The 14060-nt window shown below is 39.7% G+C and overlaps 1 protein-coding gene across 1 annotated transcript in view; it reads left to right on the top strand.

Annotated features, from left to right (window-relative positions):
* Window positions 1–12419, top strand: part of SLC15A5 (solute carrier family 15, member 5) — a 25558-nt gene extending 13139 nt beyond the window's left edge. The window contains exons 7-9 of the mRNA XM_009081979.1: window positions 2806–2937; window positions 11584–11692; window positions 12275–12419. Of these exons, the coding sequence (XP_009080227.1) occupies window positions 2806–2937; window positions 11584–11692; window positions 12275–12419 (386 nt within the window). The remainder of the gene's footprint in view (window positions 1–2805; window positions 2938–11583; window positions 11693–12274) is intronic.
* Window positions 12420–14060: the final 1641 nt, after the last annotated feature.

Raw genomic sequence — 14060 nt, 5'->3', positions numbered from 1 at the left:
CCTATTTAAGTAAAGATTCAGCATCTTGCTGAGAGCTGATGTTAGAGTTGAGATTCAAGAGCCCAGGTAGATGGAACTAAGTCTGAACATGAGACTAACAAATAGAAAACTAAAAGTAGGTATCCGAAACAGCAGGTTGTGGCTGGAGTTGATGGGGATGCATGGAGTGCCTCAGCTGTGTATGCAGGACAAGCAGAGTCATTCCAGTCCCTGTGGCCTCCAGCTGCTGCTGCTGGAGAAGAGCATGGTTTTCCCACAGGTCTTGCACTGCAGCAGACAGCCCTGTGTAAATGGCTAAGGTCCACTGAAGCATTTCTGGCAGCATCTGTACTCAGGCTTCTGAACTGAGCTCGAGGTTTCTACTTCAATTTGAACTGAATTGCTGTTCAGGAACCATTCAGTGGATCTCTGCATGGTGATCACAGCCTAGACACTCAAATAGTTGTTTCACCTTTGCTGACATTTTACTGCCTTTTCTTATGCAGAAGGTCAAATTCAATTAACATAATAATTTAGTTGACCTGAATGTACATGATCCAAGTTGAAGACAGAAATGTTCACACTTGTAATCAGAGAGGACATATCTCATTTCTGAGTGCTTGGTTAGAGGAGCTAGATTTGGCATCTTTTGAACTCTTTATCTTCATTAGAACCTCTCCTGTGTGGAAAGGCTGAGAGAATTGCAATTGCTTAGCCTGGAAGAGATAAGACTTTGGGGTGACCTAATCACAACCTTCTAGTACCTGAAGGAGCCTACAAGAAAGATGGAGAGTATTTACAAGGGCATTTACTAACAGGACAAGGGGGAATGGCTTCAAACTGACAGATGCATTTAGATCAGCTATTAGAAAGAAATTCTTCACTGTGAGGGCAGTGAGACACTGGCACAGGTTGCCCAGAGAAGTTGTGGCTGCTCCATCCCTGGAAGTGTTCCAGGCCAGGTTGGCTGGAGCTCTGAGCAACCTGGTCTAGGCCCGGCTCACAGCAGGAGGGTTGGAATTAGGTGATCTTTAAGGTCCCTTCCAAGCCAAACCATTCTATGATTTGGTTCCTGGTACTTACAATTGTGTTTATACAATATATTTCATTATCTTGTTGATAGGAGTTTTGTATGATCATCTGGCTCAGGTGGCATGAGCATCTCTTAAAATAATGGTGGCACTTAATGTTTCCCTGGCACTGAGGTAGTCTTAAAAAATAAAATAAAACAATTATATTGCTCTCCTCCACAGCATTAGAATGTTGTTATCTCCCAGGCCTTTGACAGGCTGAATTTGTAACCCTAGCTTGGTTTAAACTAGGAAACTACTCCTTTAAAGTCCAATGATTTAAAAGAAACCAGTGCTTGCTGAAGTGCTGCAAGAATATTATCTGCCCATCAATATGTCTCAAAGCACTTAGAAATGGGAAGCCTTGGAACAACCAACTCTGTTAGTCAGAGGATATACTGGGGATGGCTTTGTCCACCAATGAAATGCAATAGTCTCCAGGGTGAAATGCAGCAGATGTTTAATAGTTCCAGCAGCACCATGGGAGAAGGGAAGACCAGAGTATGCAACTGAAACAGCAGGGGTGGTTTAGGTAAGTAGGATGCAATTACCCAGGCTGAAGTTGGCCAAGATGCATGTCTAGCACCCCTGCTTTTAGAACAGAGGAAGAACCAAAAACTTTTCAGTCTCTTAGTGACCCAAATTAGCTAGGACACTGACTGTGCGATGGTTCAGGCTCTACTGTTGCATCTACAGATGGTGTCCTGGGCTCACCTGCTTTTTCTTGCCCTCAGGCTTTTGGTTCCTATTGTGAATGAGGAAAATACCACTGTCCATGGTGTTTTTTTCTTTAATATGTTTCCAAACTCTCATTTGGACATCCAAATTAAAAAGAATGAAAGGTGATGATTGCAAAGTTTCATTTGTATTCAGAGATGCTTCAGGCAACTCAGCATCCAAATAGAATCCTCTGATGGCAAGTTATTCAAGCTGGAGTTCATTCAAACTTAAGTAATAAAGCAGGTTGGGAGACACTGGGGCTCAGAGAACAAGTGTGCAAGAGGACTCAAGGTGTGAAATTAAGATACAAAAGGGTTTCATAATCAGTGAAAATGACTCAAAAAGAACAGCTATCATAAACTCTTTCTGTTATTGTGACCTACTTTAGCCAAATTAGAGCTGGTGGGATTATTTATAGCCACCCACACTACGACAGCATGTTACAGCCTCCCCTCACCACCAAAGCTGTTGCTGCTTCTGGTTAAGCTTTCTGGCAAGAAAGTGAAGATTGATGTCTAAAATTAATCAGGGACTCTGGGGATTGCTCTCTGGGGAAGAAGAGCATTGTCCAGCTTTAAGGTAAAACAACCTAACTGTCCAAGTTAACTTAGAGCTGTCGATTTTAGAAGTTTTTACTAGTGGCTGCTCTGCCTTGGCTCTGGCACAGGAGGTCCTGCTGTTCTGCAGTTAAATATCACACCCATTGTCTTCACACTTATGACTGTGGTGGTGTTTCTCTGCTCTTGCTTAGGCTTGAGGTTTTGAAAGGTGAAAAATCTTCGCATACTTGTGGAATATCACTAGTTGTATGTGCAATTGTTTATTACAGAGATTCATTTAAACAGCTGAGATAATCCTTTGTTAATAGGGTACATACTACCATGTCTGATTGCTCTTCTGCAGCAAATACCTTCTCCACATAAAATATGGAAATTTTCTGTTAGAGACACTTTGAAATTTTTTTTTGTCTGTCTTATCTATCTTCTACCATCATTTACTACCTTTTTTAACTTGTAACTGGATCTTCCTTTCTAAGGTTCCTTACTTTCATTTCGTCTTGTTCCTGAAAGAATTCGAGGGATTTCCATGCATTTTTTAGCTCTTTTTAATGGAGCTGGCTGCTTTATGGGAGCTCTCTTTGTTCAGACAGCCCACGCAGGCACTCAAGGTAAGATTGTGCTCATGATCAGTGTTCCTGAGTAGTTTTCTAATAATATTGATTTGGAGAATTAGGCAGCAGAATTAAAGGGGATGCCAAAGTTTTATTGATTTGCTCTCACAATTAAGATGGAATTAAGATAGGAAATAGCCTTCCAGCTGTATTCATCCAATTTTAATGAGTCATCTTAGTTTTGATAGTTGGAGTAATTAGAGGATGGCATCTTGCAGGAAGTCCTTGCATCCAATCTCTATACTTCTGTTGTGGAAGACAAGAAAATAAATTGGCTAGGAAGCACCTTTTTGTGTCCATGAAGAAGTATATTTGTGTTATTCACACAGGTGAAAGCTTCTGGCCATGAGAGCAAGATTTGTGCTTTAAAGAATGGAGAATGTGCTTTCTGTCTGTTCCACAGTGTCAGAGGGGAAAAGAGGTTGGGTTGAGTGTATCAAAGCTGTGAAGAGAACCTGTTCCTCTGGACCCACTGCTTCCCTCTTTCCTCCTTTACACCTCTCCCTTTGCCTAGCTATTGGGAGCACCACATTCTGTGACAATATGGTCTTGCTTTGGGTTTTACCCTTTTGCAAATGAATACTGCAATTCCCAGAGGACTTGCTGTTTCAATAGTTCAGATAGCCCATTGAGGTGTTTTTAGTCTCAGCCCTGAACTGGAGACTTCTCTGGGTTGCTCACTTACAAGATAAGCCAAGAGTTTCTTACAGTAATTTTTCCTTTGCTGGTGAATCTTTGTTCAATACAGGAAAGACTTGTTTTACAAGTAAATTTAACAGCTAAACCACTTGATTATTCTTGAACCAAGGGACAGGGATCCCTTTGTTCACATATCTGAGACAGTTCCACTTGCTGCAGTACTTCTAAAGATGCTTTCCATTGATAAGCTCTGTGGGTACTGTGTTTCAGAGAACTGTTCTCTTAGAGAGCACAACCCCTGGCCCTAATGCTGACACCATTGCAATTACCAGGCTACAGAATTTTCTAACTGCTCAGAGTTTAAATTTTGTGTTCTGCTCTTTCCTATGTAAAGAATCATGTAATGTGAAAACAAGGCAAAGTGGTTATTTTGAAAGTATGACAAATTTTTATCCCTACTTGCAAGATCTGAACAAAGGAACGATGCTTTGACATGGGAGTGCTGGGTGTAAGTTAACAATTCAATTAATATTTTATTGTGAGGTATAAAAGCACCACCTAGAGATGGGTAAAACCCAGGAATCTTTACATAAATGAATCAGGCAAAGAACTATTTAGTACATCCAGTGTGGAGAGGTGAACTCCTCAAATGTCCTTCAGTGGAACAGATTGTTTTTCATTGTGTAATATGAGCCAATGAAACAAACACTTTTAGACTGTGTTGCTGAATTCTTTTCTTCCCCCTCAAAAAAAGTATGTAAAAATATTAATTTTTATAAGGTTGAAATACTTTGTTTTATTAGAATTGACATATTTTACTGCAATTTTTCTTTGGGTTTAATGAAGTCTTTATAAAATAATTAAGCATAATGTCAACATCAGAATATTTTGCCTATGTTGTGTCACTGTTATGTAATTCATTTCTTTATGGTGTATTTGATACAAAGTAATAGAGGAAAACAATTTTTGAATTTGGTTTGCTCTTCAGTAGGTTTTTGTCTAATTTTTCTATCAGGATGACTTATTCTATTTCTCTAAGTCTGTATGAAAACATGTAGTTGATTCAAAAAAAACAAAATGTTGATTTTTGTTAATTTTTTTTGTTTGGTTTTTTGAGGTGGTGTTTTTGTTTTGTTTTGTTTTGTGGTTTTGTTTGGTTTTGGTTTTGGTTTTTTGCCAGAAATTCTGTTTTAACAGAGCCTTCAAAGTCTTGTCCTAGCTGGGTCCAAGCCTGAACTCTCAAATTCTCCACAGGCTGCAGTTGCCATATTCTAACCCCTTTTACTCAACATTTTTGAGCAAATTGAAAAGCTCCTGCCTAAAATACTCCTCATTCTTAGGATGTTTCTGGCAAAATTCTCAATTTAGCTTTTTTTTTTCCCAAAGCTCTAATTTGTATTTGTTTAACTTTGTCAGAGCTGCGGTTCCTGTAGGTGGAACTGACCACACCATTATCTTCAGCAAAAGTCTCTCTGAAGTTTCCCAGGGATTCAGTGACAATCTGTATTCAGATTAAGGTGCTGTGATGGGCCTAAATAAACCCCTAATTGGAAAAGTCCTCTACAAAATTGGAAAAGCTTTAGAAAAAATAAAGCACAAAATGTTTGATGTTTGCACTGCTGCTCTAGTTAGAAGAGTGTTAGAGATTACTTTCCCTATTAGTATGTAAACAACATATTATTGGGCTCTCACTTTTTATTTTTAAAAATAATTGGAATCTCCCTGGGTATGTCTTTCCTAGTGTTCCTGGCTTGAATAAGATTAATTATTCTCAGTGCTGCAATTCATGCAATTCATGAATTGTAAAATAGAAGTGTGAAATGATGGTGATATTCCTCTTTCTTCATTTGTGTCATCTTCAGCCTGAAGACTTAGACTATTCCTCTACTCATCCCAGATGGACTTTTGTCCTGCTGTCCTAGCTCAAAGTAGCCTTGGGATCAGACTTCTCTGGGTGGGTAGAGTGTGTAAGAAAACCAAAGAAGCATTTAGGCTCAGTTTTGGTTTTCTCCTAGTTTGGTAGGAAATCATAGAATTTAGGGGTTGGAATGGATGTTACAGACCATCTAGTCCCAACCCCTTGCCCTGGGCAAAGACGCCTCCTCGCTAGACCAAGTTGTTCAAAGCTTCATCCAGCCTGGCCTTGAACACCACCAGGGTCGGGGCAGCCACAGCCTCCCTGGGCAACCTGTGCCAGTGTCTCACCACCCTTAGAGTGAAAAACTTTTTTCTCACATGCGACCTAGACTTTCCCTCCTTCAGTTTGAACCCATTACCCCTTGTCCTATCATTGCAGTTCCTAACACAGAGTCCCTCTCCAGCTCCTTGTAGGCCCTTCAGATATTGAAAAGTTGCTCTGAGGTCTCCACACAGTCTTTTTTTCTCCAAAATAATTGTGTATAAACACAATTATTTCATTCCATCTGGTTTTTCTCCAAATTCTTCCACTGTGCTTCTTGCAGTTTCCTTTGGTGCTTGTGACAAAAAGTTCAAGACCACCAAAATAATTTTTTTACATTATAAAACCTAATGGTTACCTATTGAACCTTCTAAAGATGGCAGTGCTTTAGGTAACAAAATTGTGACCTCTCAAGGTCAAATTAGGGTCCAACGACATAAATTAAGCTCTTATTAGTCATATTTGGTGTTTTTTCAGCTCTGTTTAAAGAGCTTGTGAAATATTTGGTATCTGGACAATGTATGGAACTTCAAGTAAAGTAAACCAAGCCGAACCTATTTTTGCTTCCTAAAAAAACTCAGCTAATTTGTTTATATTGGAAGACCAAAGCTCTTTCTCTTTTGCTGAAAGGGAGGGTAGTGTTCATGCAATGGTTTTGTGAGATTTAACAAGGCTTAGTGTGTGACTCTTGGGCTCTGAATGCTTTTGTCTTGTCCCATGATTCTTGTTTCACTAAAACCTGAGCCAAGACTATTTCTGGTTCTTCCATCTCTAAGCAATGAGCCCATGTTTGCCATGTTTCTACAGCGAAGTAGATCCTCCAGTGTGTATTTTGAAGTGTTGAAGCACAGAGGGTGTTGACAAAATTTGAACATTTTTATATCCTATTTCATGTCACTAGTTTAGAATTTTATTTGGGTTTTTATTGGCAAAGTTGATCAGATATCAGTCACAGTCAAAGCTGCATTAATCATTTTTAACGCATCCATGGAGGATGGTGTGAATATGATAAAATAAGGCTTTTTTTAAGAATCTGACGAGTGCAAACAGATGATGGGTGACAGTGATATTTTCAGTACAAGCTGGGAAACTGCTTGCTTTTGGATCTCTTACCTCTCCTAACATTTTAACAGAAGAAGATGCAAGACAAAACCTGTCCTCCTCTGCCAATCATTTCAGAATACATTTCTCTAAAAATATTAATGTAAATATGTAGGAAAGAAATAAAAATAAAAAAAGGTCAGAGGAAGGAAACTGCCCCAGACACTGTTTTTCTATTTGTATTTAGAGAACTGTTGTGGGGGTTTTGTGGTTTGGATTTGTTGGGATTTTGTTGGGGGGTTTTTTTTCCCCTCTCCATTTGGAGCCTTGTGTGATTCTAAATACCAAAGATGTTAAAGCTAAAGGATATTTCTTGCAGTCCAGATGGTGGTGTCCACTGGTGCCTACTTAGCTAATAAGGATTAGAGGCAGACTGAGACTTTAATTTGGATATGATTAAACACTAGATTTATGCCCACTAAGTTGATGAAATGATGGAAGGCAATACAAACCTTTTCTAAGATATGAAGTAAATTGTTTTCTATAATACTAGTCCAGGCTGCAGGATAGCTGCAAAAATGCAGGAATGTACAGAACAGATTAGCTTCTGGCATGTGACTCTTTTGCTTTGTCTTCAGTGTTTTCCCCATAATAGGATATGATGGTGTTGCTCCGTAAAAAAACCTGATGCCTTCCTGTGCTACTCTGGGCTCTCCCTGAGATCTCCAAGGGTGCCTTGCTCCGTAAAAAAACCTGATGCCTTCCTGTGCTACTTTGGGCTCTCCCTGATATCTCCAAGGGTGCTATCATAACAGATACCTTATGTGCATTAATATTTGTTGAAGACTGGCTTACAGCCCTTTCCACATCTTTTTTGATGGTTAATATTGCCAGCAGCTCATGTCCACCAGAAGCAGCCCAGGAAAGTTTGTGTCTATGCCCTAATCAAAAACCTGATGCCTTCCTGTGCTACTTTGGGCTCTCCCTGATATCTCCAAGGGTGCTATCATAACAGATACCTTATGTGCATTAATATTTGTTGAAGACTGGCTTACAGCCCTTTCCACATCTTTTTTGATGGTTAATATTGCCAGCAGCTCATGTCCACCAGAAGCAGCCCAGGAAAGTTTGTGTCTATGCCCTAATCCCTGCTTCCCTGCCTGCTTTGGTAGGATCAGGTGTTTTCCTTGGTGTTGTATAATATTCCTTCTTGTACTAAATGAACCATTTTGAGGCAAAATTGATAGGGCTGCAAAATGTCAGTGGAAGTTTCCCAGGTGTTTCATTTCCATGATGGCAGAGCAGGTTTGAGCAACTGACTCTGCCTAGACTTAATCTTCGAAGTTGTTCTAAATTTGCCATAAAATACATAACCAACTCACCTCTAATCAATAAGAAGAGCCTATTTAAAATATATGCAGCTAAGGGAAACTTCTGATTCTTTGTGGTGATTCACGCTCCAAAGTATTTTCATTGTTGGAATAAAAATGGAAATCAGGAGCTTGTTGTAGAAAAGTTAATTCCCAGTGAGCAATTATCTATGTGACAAACCAACCTTGTAATTGGCACTTCTGTTGGCAATCTCCATAGAAAAAGAAAGGATTGACAGAACCAAAAGGCAGTGTCTTTTGGGGGAAAGTGAATTGTTAGCACGTTGTATGTTGATTCATGGATGAGAAAGTGCTGGACCCTAGCTCCAGCAAAAAAAAAAAAAAAAAAAAAAAAACCCCAAACCAACAAAAACCTGGCCCAGTAAGTTCCTGGTGTTCATGGCTGAGAGTAAGATCCTGGAAGTATGAAACCCAAACCCAGTCAGTGGAGGGTGCTGTAGTCTGCAGACAGCTAGTGGAAAGTGTTAGTGGAGTAAGGGGTGAAAGTTTCTGAAGGGAGTTTTGGTGCCCAAAGTTTCCTGCCAGCAGTGGAGAGCATTCTCTGTGCAGTGAGTGTAAGTAGAAGTAAAGGTAATCCAGGTTTTTCCTCTCTTACATGGAAAATTTTTCATTTAAAAAAGAAGTAAGAAAAGGGTGAGAAGTAAATATTTTTGGCTGAAAATAGGAAATGGTTGCATTAATCTTTGCTGCATCCACTGATGAAAATGCATACTGGCAGTAAGATTGCAGTCTGGATATCCTGGGATTGCTGCCATCCTTGTTCCTCTGTACAGAAACACCCCTAACAAATCTTGTTGCCCCTCACTGAAAGGAAAAGAAAGCCTTGCCCCTACCTCTTTCTTTGGACAGAGCAAGAAACTAGAGAGAAAAAGTGCACTCTGTCAGCTGGAGCCTTACCATGTCCAACCTGATTTTGTCCCTGCTGTTGCTCATTATAATACAGGATTTTCCAAAGGCTCTGGTCCATTATCCTGGCCTCACTGGCAATTGCTAAAAGAAGCAAGGAGGAGACAGAGCAATGATCTTTGACCCAGGCCATGGAGGAGGCTGGTGGTGAAGTGGGAGTAAAACCTAGATCTCCTGGTCTGCTCTCCCATCCTAGAAGCAACAATTCCCACTTTCACTGCTTCTATCTGGTGCCTTTTCTAGTGTTAAGACAGTTTCGAAGGTCCATTTTACTCCATTCTATTAGAAGCTGCTAAATTATATTTAGCTTTCATTTATTTTTATTGCTCAGTGCTATTTTTAAGTGCATGTTTTCTGTTCAGGTTCTGTCATAAATGCCATTCCATTAGGAAGCTCCTGCTGCTCATGTAGTTAGCCTAGCCAATGTGAACATCCTAGCAGACAGTGTGAACTCTGCTCTGACAAGCTATAACACCAGAGCCCTGTGCTTGGCTTTCTCTGTCATCACATCCATGTGCTCTCCCTTGACTTCTATTGGCCACTGGGGGATGTGAAATGAAAAACTACCTGGTTGTGAATTATGACAGTAAAAGTTTATAAGCTACTAAAATGAAGTTATAGCACCTTAGGAGCTCAGGCAACTGGCAGTGTTAACTGATATGTTTCAAACTCTCTCTGAGATAAGGCTCCAAAAGGAAGAGCACAGGCAGAGGTGAGGTGGTGCTGCTCTGGGACAGGCACAAAGGTAACGTGGCATGGAGAGAACTGTGCAGGAGTTGGGGGAAACTGCTGCACTGATGGCAGTTGTGCTCTGTAAATCCCAGGAGAGCTAAAGGCAATGGCTTTGAAAAGAAACGTGTTTTCATTCTAAGATTAGGAAGGAAGAGTTAAATGTAAATACATATGTGTGTGTTTGGGGGGTGTAATCCTTTGACTGCTGTCTCTCCTGTGCTGTGGAACTGCTCTTTCTCTCTAACTAGAAAAACAAGCTAAGGATGACATTCCATGGCTAAAGATGGCATTAATGGCCAAAAGATTGTTTAAGGCTGTCAGGTTTGTATGGCACAGCTGTGGCCAAGGCTGGTTTTCCTCATCTCCCCTCGAGGTCATTTTGAGGGTGAGCAGCCACACTCTTTAGATGGGCAGGATTTGATACCAGGCTTTGCTGGAACAAAGAAAGGTGACTTTGGGCACATTGATGGTAGTGTTTTAGTTCAGATCCCGAGTGTGCTTTTAATCTGAAACTCCTGATCATCTCTGATTTGCATCACATCACAAAAACAACTGCATTCATTTTGGATGGAACTAAACAACAAAAAAATGCTTGTGCCTAATACATTCCAGCTGACAGTGGGAGCTGGTCTGATGTGAACCCCCCTGAGCTGTGGATAGTGTGGATATTGCATTCTCAGCACCAGCTATTTCACACTCTATATTTCTTCATTAATTGCTAATGAAGACAGTCTATGTGCCTTCTTCAAAGGCAATAAATATCCTGTATTCCCAAATCATGTAAATGGTCATTACAGCACTGAATAGGTCTCTGATATTCTGTAACTTCAGTTTCTACTGTAACTTTTTTCACCTTGATTTTATATTTCTGCTGTAGTTGATTTGGTACTTCAGGTACTTTTTGTATTCAAATGCAGACTGACTGGGGCTGACTTTGTTTTTAAGTATCTTGATTTCCATAGTTATTTACCACCTGAGCTTGTTGGCAGGCTGGTTGCAAGGCACAACATAGAAAGCAATACAGTTGCAAACTGGAGCCCTGTGGAATACAGGCAGGGAAGCCTCTAGGTGCATATAGGTGGTACTGTCCTCTGCTGAATGGAGTTTAAGCTGTCAAAACATCCCAGATGCTATTGCCAAGATTCTTGGTAGAGAAAGGTTTGATTCATGCAAATAAACACTGAATGCAAGAGGAGGACATGTTGCAGACTCATGGCTAAACACAGCTCTAAAGAAAATGTCAAGTGGCATCTTGGTAATGGAGCACCATCCAAGGCACTGGGCAAATGCTTTCCAAGTTTTAGGCTTTTTTAAAATTATTTTTATTAAGAAGATGCTATTAAAAGCATTGGCTATATTAACAAGGATTTCTACTGACCCTCTTAATTCTAGCTCTAATATTCACATTTGACATCCATTTAGCTGTGTGCACAGGATCCAACAGAGGGAAGATGGCTCAGGCATTACAGTAGTGGCTGTGCAGAGTTAGGTTTTCCAGTACACTTCAGACTTATTAGGAAATTTCTTTATTTTCTTTAGATCTCTATTGCCTGTCTGCAAAGCAGGAGCAAAGTACACTGTAGACTGAAAAATCCAGAGATGCTGTGAGAATGAAGTCTGTATAAATAGCTGCAGGGGGGTTCAGAGCACCTGCTGGGATTGTGTCTTACACAAAGTTATCTTTGTGTCTTCCATGTGAGCCATGTTTCATGCTGCAAGGCAAACTAATTCTGCTTCAAATGTCTGCTCTACCAGGCAACTGGTTTCCACACTTGCTGCATGAAGGTAAATTGGAGAGATTCTTCTTCTTCTTAGCTTCCTTAATGATGGTGAACACCCTGGGGTTCTGGACCATTGCACACAGGTATGTGTGAGAAAATGAAATCTTGATGTTTCATTTGTAGGGACAGGTAGAAATTCTTGCAAAGTCTGTAAACTAGTGTGTAATAAAGAACTGGTAGTGATAGATCATATGTTATTGTTCAGACTTTAGTACTTTCCCTCTGCCTTGAGGAGAGAGATTTCACAGCAAAAATTGTGGGAAGGTTAAAAAAAGTCATGTGCAAGTGGTATTTGCTCTTAGACATTGAGAGGCAGTACTATGGAAATCCTTTGGAAAGCTTGATGAAACAGGGGTTTGATGATGACAGAAAACTTCCAAGGGCAGTGCACTAAAATCTCTGAGGAAAAAGACAAATTTATTTTCTACATTTCTTAAAAAGACATGGTACAGGTATTGATAACATCTACATCCAGATTGGCACTTCTCATCCTGAAGTTCTGAAAGGTTCTAGGAAAACGTATATCACTGTCCTATATTTTTGGCTGCTAAGAATTCCAGGACTCAAAGATGCTAAATTGCAACATATTGCATATAAACAAAGATGAAGCTAATACTGGAAAGGATGATTATTTTGGTATTTTCCTTCCCTATCATCTCCCCCAGATACAACAATCTGCATCAGGATTACATCAATGAATTCAGAGGAACCTTTCCTGAAGAAAATCTTTTGAAGCATGAAAAAGTCATCAAGCATTATGATGCTATCCTGGAAAGTTCTCCCATTTTATCTCCTATGGAGAAAACCTGATACAATTTCACCTTTGTTTAACTAATTTTTGATTGTGTTACCCACCAGCTTTTAATAATAGATCACCTACAGAACTTAAGTGGAACTGCTAATGTATTTATGAATTATCTGATGAATAGAATGCTATTTATAAGTTTGTGAAATAGCATTCAGCATAGGATTTGGCCTTGGAGGAGGCTACAATGTCACAATTCACACTGAGGACTAGGGGAGCTCAGTGCTTGGCATGGTTGGTGGAGAGAGGTTTTTAATGTCTATATGGAAATAGGTATCACATGTATTTATACTTACTAATAGTTCAAAATGAATAAACATGTACACATTTGTTTAGCAAATTACTTTGTGATATTATCATTTATTAAGTGGTTTTGGAGTCTGGTATTGGCTGGTTGATGGAAGGTGGGAGAAGTGTGTGCTGTTCTTGGCTCTGCTGCAGATCTAAAATGTCACTAAAATGGACACAGTCTTGATAACCTTCTTTGCAAATTGCTTTCAGATCTACCAAAAATATACTAGAGACTGCATATAGGAGAAGAACTATGTAATAAAAGGGTAAAATCTAAGGTTTGCTTTTAACACCTAATGTTTTATTATTATTTTTACCTGTGAAAATAACAGCAATTGGTAACCACTTACATCAAGAACAGGAGAACAAGAAACTTAACTTTATTTTCTAGTTGTTTTCTCTGCTACATTCTCAGGGTTAATAATCCCAAACTTCCTAGAACCAGTGTGCTGCTCTCTTTTTTTTTTTTTTCTCAGAACTCTAATTGTGAGACTAGATGACAGCAGATAATAGAATGCAGATATTGGTTATTGCAGTTGGATTGTCTGATGAAGATCATTCTGCAAGGAAAAAAAAAAGATGAGTTAACTCTCTGGGTAGGACTTTTCAGGCATGGAATCATGCAAGAGAGGCTTTCAGCAATGAAGGAAGCAGTTGGGCATCCTTTATAGAGAGGTACTCTGGAAGACAGGGGTTAGAATGGGCTTTGGGATGAATAGTTGACTACTGAAAGCTCTCTGCCTTCTTCACATAGGCTAGAGGAATGCTTTTTCTATCAGATTTAATAAAGAATTTGGCTGTTTAGATGGATGGCAAAAGAAAAGGGGGCACTGATTGCTGGATTTTGACTTATTTCAGTTGGTGGTGCAGAGGAAGCTGCATGCAAAAGTCTATCAATCATGCTGGCTGTTATGACAGAGCAATTTAGCAGTTATAGCCACCAGACAGGGGAGGCTTCTTGAACTGCAGCATCTGGGACTCCACACGAAGCTGATGGAATCCTTTGTATGTTCAGAGCACTGCCTCAGTTTTATAAATCTTCTACCAGCACACAGTGAAATCACTGTAAAGGACCCTAGGTTTGGTCTTGCCTTGAAGGAAGCTGCTTTTCACATCTGGTTTAATACATTAGAAAAAATTTGAGGACAGAAAAAATGAGATGTGTGTGCTCATGAAATGATGAAATAACAGCTGGAAATTGTTAGGATAACTTTCTTTTGTTCAGCATTTTGTTGATGTGTGGCAGTTTTCATGGGAGATAACAAAGCTTTCAGAACTGTAAGAACTAATAGCCCGTGTTTGAGGTCACCTGTTGATGTTCTGTGTTGCTTTGCACAAAGATGTGCATGTCTTAA

The sequence above is a fragment of the Acanthisitta chloris genome, unplaced genomic scaffold, assembly GCF_000695815.1.
Source record: "Acanthisitta chloris isolate BGI_N310 unplaced genomic scaffold, ASM69581v1 scaffold9699, whole genome shotgun sequence".
In the NCBI taxonomy this organism is placed as follows: domain Eukaryota; kingdom Metazoa; phylum Chordata; class Aves; order Passeriformes; family Acanthisittidae; genus Acanthisitta; species Acanthisitta chloris.
The sequence above is the reverse complement of the archived record's forward strand: the minus strand, read 5'-3'. Positions and strand labels throughout refer to the sequence as shown.